The following is a 7,964-nucleotide window of genomic DNA, read 5'->3' as shown; positions in this document are numbered from 1 at the left end:
ATTTCTTGGTGACAAGTGAAACAGATCATTGAGGAATCATTGTCTCGTCATTTGCTCAAACCTTTCCCCATGTCTCCCTCATAAATAAAAGCTCACAGAATTAATGGGCTGCATCTCACTTTCTCTGGTATGTGTTTTTGATCTGGGTAAAAACTACTTCTTTGCTTAATGCATGTTCTCTTATCAAACAAGATTGGTACTGATATATAATTCTCTGTTTGATTTCAGTTTCTGGGTATTAGCTGATTCTCAAGTCTGAGAAGGGTTTTAGTGCTGGACAGAGTCTGTAAGCCATGGCAGAAGATTATGTATACTTACAAGGTGGGAGAGTTGGAGGACCCATTGCAGAAGATGATTTATACACCAAAGATGGGACAGTGGATTACAGAGGGAACCCGGCTAACAAAAATGTCACAGGAACCTGGAAGGCATGCCCTTTTATTCTAGGTACTAATTCAAGATCAATCCTTTGTATTATAGGCCCTTCCCTTATGTTTTAGGTACTTAAATTTTTTGGGTTTGATTGATTTTTCAATAGGGAATGAATTGTGTGAAAGATTGGCATTCTATGGGCTGAGTGCAAATCTGGTGCTTTATTTCAAGAATCATCTACACCAGAGCAGTGCTGCTGCAGCTAAAAGTATCTCAAATTGGACTGGAACATGCTACCTCACCCCTTTGATTGGTGCATTTCTGGCTGATGCTTATTTGGGAAGATACAAGACCATTGCCTCTTTCACAATCATCTATGTCATTGTAAGTTCCTACTTTGCCTTAAATTTCATATATACTACGTATTCGTATACTTGATGAACCAACATGTTTGACTTGAACTGAACATTTTATAGTGGGGGGCATTGTTCTGGGAATTTGTAGTTTGCTTCTCAATTGAATCCCAAGTGCACCTTGTACTTAACTAGCTTGTACCAAAATTCTACAAAATGTGACCCTTATTATTGACATTTTGAAAATAGCCAAACTCCCTTCAGAGATTTATAGTTCTATTTTAGACCATTTAGATTTTGAACCAAAGTCAGGGTTCAAGTCCTGCACAGCAAGTATTCGAGCACTACTTGATGTGGTTTGACCATTGCTTGATGCGTTTTGAGCACTATTGAAATGGTGTCAGAGCTTAACATGATGGTTACATCCTTAAGACAGAAAAAAAGTGGTTACTAGTCTTCAATATTGCAAAAAATGACTAGTTTGGAAACTATATGGTTTATGGAGCCTTTTTTTGTTGGTATACTCTCCCTTGTAAGAAACTCATGAGTTAATTATCTGCATAGGGGATGGCTCTCTTGACAATGTCCACATCAGTCCCAGGCCTGAAACCTACCTGTGTTTCGAAAGATGACTGCTATGCAACTGCTGGACAATCTGCAACCTGCTTTGTGGCATTGTACCTTGTAGCTTTGGCAACTGGTGGGATTAAGCCTTGTGTCTCAGCTTATGGAGCAGATCAGTTTGACGAGGATGATGAGATTGAAAAGAAGCACAAGAGTTCTTTCTTCAACTGGTTCTATTTTGTCATCAACATCGGTGCTTTGATTGCTAGTTCATTGCTGGTATGGATACAAACCAACATTGGTTGGGAATGGGGTTTCGGCATACCAGCAGTTGCCATGGCAATTGCTGTAGTGAGTTTCTTTTCGGGTACTAGGATATACCGGAACCAGAACCCAGGAGGTAGCCCGATAACCCGAATAGTTCAGGTGGTGGTGGCATCTGTGAGAAAATACAAGGTGAAAGTACCTGAAGACAAGTCCCTTTTCTATGAGACCGCAGATGCAGAGTCTGCTATCAAAGGAAGCCGCAAGCTTGAACACACAAATGAGTTTAGGTTTGTTTCTAAATTGGAAATCTTGGATTATTTGATGACATACAAGATCCATGTATTTAAGCAACTCGCAATTGAGGTTAAGGCTTAGTAGAGATGAGCAATCAAACTACTTTGGTACTTTGTTGATTTGTATTTTTTCTATTCAGGTTTTTTGACAAAGCAGTTGTGGAGCTACCAACAGACAACATAAAGGGCTTCATAGACCCGTGGAGACTTTGTACAGTTACCCAAGTAGAGGAGCTAAAATCAATCATAAGGTTGCTTCCTGTTTGGGCCACTGGTATTATCTTTGCTGCGGTCTTCAGTCAGATGAGCAACTTCTTTGTGTTGCAAGGCAGCCTTATGGATCTTCATGTTGGCTCCTCTAGCTTTGAGATTCCAGCAGCCTCCCTGTCTGTATTCGATACCCTTAGTGTTATTGTTTGGATCCCAATCTATGATCGACTCATTGTCCCATTTACTAGAAAATTCACAGGTCACAAGAATGGCATAACTTCACTCCAGAGGATGGGAATTGGTCTCTTCATTTCCATATTCTCCATGATATGTGCTGCAATTCTAGAATATATCAGACTCCAAAAGGTTCGAGAGCACAACTATTATGACCTTGACCATATGCCCATGTCTGTTTTTTGGCAAGTGCCTCAGTATTTCCTAATAGGTGCTGCAGAAGTCTTCACAGTCATTGGACAGGTTGACTTTTTCTACGATCAAGCACCTGATGCCATGAGAAGCTTGTCTTCTGCTCTCGCACTCTCCACCGTTGCATTAGGAAACTACTTCAACTCTCTGCTTGTCACCATTGTTTCCAACGTGACGACAAAGAACAATAAGCCGGGATGGATACCGGACAATTTGAACTACGGTCACCTCGATTATTTCTTTTATTTTCTCGCAGTGCTGAGTGTTCTGAACCTAGGAGCTTTTATGTTAATTTCCAAGTGGTACACATATAAAAAGACTCTGGGAACTCTGCGTTGATGGCTACAAAGAAAATGGTTTCTGCTGCCTATACGGGCTTATAGCTTTTACTATGTTACTTGAAAGTCTTTAGTCTGTTTGTGTAAGGAGCATGGACAGTGTATCCCAGTAGGTTAAGAGACTAGATTTTTTTTTTTTTTTTTGTTTGAACAATAAAATCCAATTACAAACTAGATACAAATTCTGATCAAAACGTAACAAGGACAGCATGGGAAGGGGAACTATTACACCATACATAAATTTGACTGATGTTCTGACCTATATGTGCAAAGTGATCAGTCACCACATACATGGAATGAAATGTTAATAAAACGAGTCTCTAAAGAGTAAAAACTAGAATGGCTCTAAACACGTGACAGAAGAAAATGTTGATAAAATTAGTCTCCAAAAATTAGTAGAGACTAGAATGATACACAAGAGAGTGAAGAGACCGGTGTATTAAAGAATGGAAGTTTTTCCATGCACTGGCGATGGAAGTGATACAGGACTTATTACGTAATTTCAACCCTTAATAAATAAAAAAATGTATTTAATGTTATTCAACTGGTCATTTGTGTTGGTGTAAATGCACATTGGTGTTCTGAATCATCTCCCGTTAAAGAATTACTTTCCACTTTTCATTTCACTTTGAAATTTTATAAAACGACAGCGTTTTTGGAAAGAGAAGACTTATAATCCAGGATTCACTTTTCATTTCGGCATTCTTTTTCGAACTCCAATGAGAACTACGAACGTAAGCAGCTTCTATGGTCTTAGCAAACAAGTTGTCTATTCAATGTTCTCAAAATCTCTGTCTTCCAGTAAAACTAGAAGAGAAGTACACAAACTCCACTCACTGATCATCACTTTAGGATTACACCATTCTGTGTTGTTCTCTGGCAAACTCATAAGCAAGTATGCCCAACTCAGAGACCCCATTACTTCCCTCTCAGTTTTCCACCAAGTTTGGCCCAAACACAATCCCTATCTATGGAACTCAGTCATCAGAGCACTTATCCATAATGGGCTTCACTCAAAAGCTCTTGACCATTACAATGAAATGCATGGAATGAATGTTCAGCCTGATAGGTATACCTTTCCTTCAGTGATCAATGCCTGTGCTGGGTTGTGTGATCTGGAAATGGGTATGGTTGTGCATCACCGTATTTTGGAGAAGGGTTTCGGCTCAGACTTGTATATATGTAATGCATTGATGGATATGTATGCTAGATTTGGTGAACTTGGTAATGCCCGCCATGTGTTCGATGAAATGCCTCAAAGGGATATTGTGTCGTGGAATAGTCTGATTTCGGGGTACAGTTCAAATGGATATTGGGAGGAAGCTTTGGAAATGTTTAGGGGATTAAGAATTGATGGGTTATTACCGGATTGTTTTTCGATATCTAGTGTTCTGCCTGCGTGTGGAGGCTTGGTTGATGTTAAAGAGGGTCAGTTAGTTCATGCTATGGTTGAAAATATTGGAGTGCATGCAGATGTTTTAGTAAGTAATGGGCTTCTTTCAATGTACTTCAAATTTGGTTGGTCTGAAGATGCTCAAGTTTTTTTTGATGAGATGGTAGTTAGGGACTCTGTTAGTTGGAACACTGTGATTTGTGGGTACTCGCAGTTGGGGTTATTTGAAGAGGCAATCAATTTGTTCAGGGAAATGATAAAGGAATTCACACCTGATTTGCTAACAATCACATCCGTGCTCCGTGCTTGTTCACATTTACGGGACTTGGAACTTGCAAAATATGTTCATGGCTACATGAAAAGAAGTGGTTTTGAATTTGATACAATGGCGAACAATGTACTTATTGATACATATGCAAAATGTGGAAGTCTATTAGCTTCACGGGAAGTATTTGACTATATGGAATGCAGAGATTCTGTGTCATGGAATTCTATGATCAATGGTTACTTTCTTAATGGTTGTTTTGATGAAGGGTTAGATCTTTTTAAGATGATGCGGAGTAATATGAAACCTGATTCTGTGAGTTGTGTGACGATCCTGTCTGTCTATACTCAACTCAGACATGTGGACCAGGGGAAAATGATCCACTGTGATATAGTGAAACTGGGATTTGATTCAGATGTTATTGTCAACAATGTTCTTGTCGATTTTTATGCTAAATGTGGCAAAATACAAGATGCACTAAAAGTATTTGACAGCATGACAGCACGTGATGTTGTAACATGGAATAGCATAATTTCTGCATGCACTCATAATGAAGACTGTAGTTTAGGTTTTAGAATGATTCTTAGAATGAGAAATGAGGGAGTGATGCCTGACGCAGCAACAATGTTAGGCATCTTACCAGCGTGTTCCTTACTTGCTGCCAAGCAAAAAGGACAAGAGATCCATGGCTGCATTTTCAGGTTAGGATTTCATTCAGATGTTCCGGTTGGGAATGCACTAATCGAAATGTACTCTAGTTGTGGTAGCTTGGAAAGCTCCATACGAATATTTGAGCAAATGTACATAAAGGATGTGGTGACATGGACTTCGTTGATCTCTGCATATGGGACATATGGTGAAGGTGAGAAAGCATTGAGAGCTTTTGAAGAAATGGAAGCAACTGGTGTTCTTCCTGATCATCTAGCTTTTCTAGCCGTCATATATGCTTGTAGCCATTCAGGTTTGGTAGAAGACGGTCTGGCTTACTTTGACCGAATGAAGAAACACTACAAAGTTGAGCCTAGGATGGAGCACTATGCTTGTGTAGTTGACCTTCTATCCCGCTCTGGGCTATTAGCTCAAGCTGAGGACTTTATCCATACAATGCCGATGAAGGCTGATGCAAGTATATGGGGTTCTTTACTTAGTGCTTGCCGAGAAAATGGAGAAGAAAAGATAGCTGCACATGTCTCAGAGCAGATTGTTCAATTGAATTCTTATGACACGGGGTATCATGTTTTGGTGTCGAATGTATATGCAGCTTTAGGGAAGTGGGATAAAGTGAGAATGATGAGGAAACACATGAAAGCTAAAGGACTCACAAAAGATCCTGGATTTAGCTGGATGGAGATTCAAAAGAAGGGCTGAGGTTGTCTTTTGTAGTTGTAGGTTTGCTGGGCAAGCAAGGGTTTGATGATTTGTGATTCATCTCACTTCTGAGAAGGATGAGAAGAAAGACATTATAAGAGAGGGATAGGCTGGCCATATCAGGTAATGATTGATGAGTAACCCTTTTCCTTTTGAATTGGAAATCTACAAATTTTTAAAGAAAATGTTCTTCTGGATAGATGTCTCAATTTGAACACGTTTAAATTTTTCTAACACGTTTTTTTATTTTTTATTTCTTGATTCTCATTCACCCTATTCTTCAAAGCACATACACAAGCAGGCGCGCGCGCACACACACACACGCACGCACGCACGCATGCGCGCACACACACACAAAAGACACCTTCGTGGTATTTTCAGTGAATGCTGAGGTTATCATTCATGCTCTTATAAGATAGAGCCTGTTTTTCTTGTTTGATTAACATCGTTGAGTTCTTGTCTTTCATCATATGGTGTAGGTCCAATGTTTCAAGGAGATTTACCAGACTGATTTGAGGTTAGAGCTTTTAGTGTGCTTGAAGAGCGAAAAATTATTCACTCCTACCTTTCCTTTGAAATACGTAGAAGAGAGAGAAAAAATTAAAGAACCTCAAATTCCTAAATCCTACCCAGTGAATGATTCTTTAATATTGCTTGTCTAAACTCTAGTAAAGTCGGCATCTTAGCTTTGTTTCCAGAAATTACGATGGTAAGTTAATAGTTTTGATATTCTTTAAGAAGCTGCATAATTCTGGCTTTAGTACTTTTTGACCGGTGGTTTCCATCAATCGACAAAATTTTGCCAAATCACTCATTTACTTCTCATGTAGTTATCTGATTGCATGATTTATGTGTTGCTGCAGATAGGGCTAGGTTCTGAAAGGTTGAGATCTGGGCCTGTAATTGATGTACCAGCGCCAGTACTCTTGTGGCTTAGGTCTGATATGATTGGGAACAGTTTTGTGTGTACTTCTAAAAGAGCAGGACCTGTCATTTTTTTAACGTGCTTTAAATTTCAATTGTTGGTATTGATTTTCATTCTTGATATTTACTATAAAGATATTTTTATTTTGCTGAGTATTATAATACTTATTAATACTTTGTCTTTTACTGTTGGTTCTTAGGATGTTGAAACCGAATAAGACATCTGCCAATGACAGGAAGAGGAAGTTATCAATGACAGGTACTACTATCCCTTAGCTTGAATAATTTCTCAAGTCTTTTTGGATAAATTTCTAGTAGGATTATACCTCTTGGTCGAGTCTCTTCATTGCCAGAATGTTGTTGTGGTTTCTTGTACATTTGATACTAGTACTTTTAGGATTTCATGGCTTATTAATTAGTGAGTTGTTGTTGACGTTTTGGTGATGGAAAAGTCCTGGAAACGTTTGCAAAATAAGTTGAAAAGTGTGTAGTTATATGCAGCTGTGTGATTTGGAACGGTATTGAAAACAGATGAACTGGAAGCCAAGTTTGCGGCCTATGGAAAAGCAATATGTGTCCGCCGTGTGATAATGGTATCCCACGAAATGGATGCTGCAGAGGAGTAACATGAAGAGGATTTTGGCTATATGCATTAAGCTTATTAGGTTTTCGTGAGTTACTATTCATTAGGACGTTGTCTATGGTTATTCACATGGATGCTCTTAATTAGTTGCAGAATTGTATTTCTAGTTGAAGACTTGTGAAACTGCTCAACTTCTTCATATTAGATGGAGTTGAAAAAATGTTGATGGTGTGGCTCTATTTATCTCTACATTAACCATAATAAATTTGTTATTTTTTGTCAAAAAATAAAATTTATTTGTATATAATAGGCGACAAACTAGATTTGTTGCCTACTATCATTTAATAATTTATTGAAAATAAAAATAAAATTTTAAAATTATTAAAAATTTAAGAATAAAAAGAGACAGAGTGAGTTTCGTCTCCTATTTGTCTAATTGGCCCATTAAATTTGAAAAAGAAAATTGAAAACAAAGGAGACGGAGTGAGTTTCATCCCTTATTTCTTTGATTGTCTAATTTTTCGGGGATGAATTCTCAACTTTTAGAGACAAAATGATTTCATCCCTGAATGAATTTTCTCTAGCAGTGCCTCCAATATTTTGCTGGA

At 38.3% G+C, this 7,964-nt stretch overlaps 2 protein-coding genes across 13 annotated transcripts; both read left to right on the top strand.

Annotated features, from left to right (window-relative positions):
* On the top strand, positions 1–2,882 carry LOC133718051 (protein NRT1/ PTR FAMILY 8.2-like). The gene is made up of 5 exons (XM_062144846.1): positions 1–127; positions 229–447; positions 539–756; positions 1,290–1,843; positions 1,990–2,882. Exons 2-5 carry the CDS (start codon positions 294–296, stop codon positions 2,822–2,824), a joined length of 1,761 nt encoding a protein of 586 aa, XP_062000830.1. The 5' UTR covers positions 1–127; positions 229–293; the 3' UTR covers positions 2,825–2,882.
* Positions 2,883–3,524: 642 nt separating this feature from the next.
* Positions 3,525–7,628, top strand: LOC133715854 (pentatricopeptide repeat-containing protein At3g03580). 12 transcript variants are annotated; one of them, XM_062142537.1, is made up of 5 exons: positions 3,525–5,972; positions 6,329–6,366; positions 6,713–6,786; positions 6,974–7,032; positions 7,275–7,628. In XM_062142537.1, exon 1 carries the CDS (start codon positions 3,543–3,545, stop codon positions 5,847–5,849), a length of 2,307 nt encoding a protein of 768 aa, XP_061998521.1. In that variant the 5' UTR covers positions 3,525–3,542; the 3' UTR covers positions 5,850–5,972; positions 6,329–6,366; positions 6,713–6,786; positions 6,974–7,032; positions 7,275–7,628. The 12 variants fall into 12 exon arrangements, with proteins under 12 accessions (XP_061998521.1, XP_061998520.1, XP_061998519.1 ...); XM_062142536.1 differs by having other exon boundaries at positions 6,713–6,874; XM_062142535.1 differs by having other exon boundaries at positions 6,329–6,558.
* The last annotated feature ends 336 nt before the right edge of the window (positions 7,629–7,964 follow it).

This window comes from Rosa rugosa, chromosome 6 (assembly GCF_958449725.1).
Source record: "Rosa rugosa chromosome 6, drRosRugo1.1, whole genome shotgun sequence".
NCBI classification, from domain to species: domain Eukaryota; kingdom Viridiplantae; phylum Streptophyta; class Magnoliopsida; order Rosales; family Rosaceae; genus Rosa; species Rosa rugosa.
This window is presented reverse-complemented; position numbering and strand designations above follow the sequence as displayed.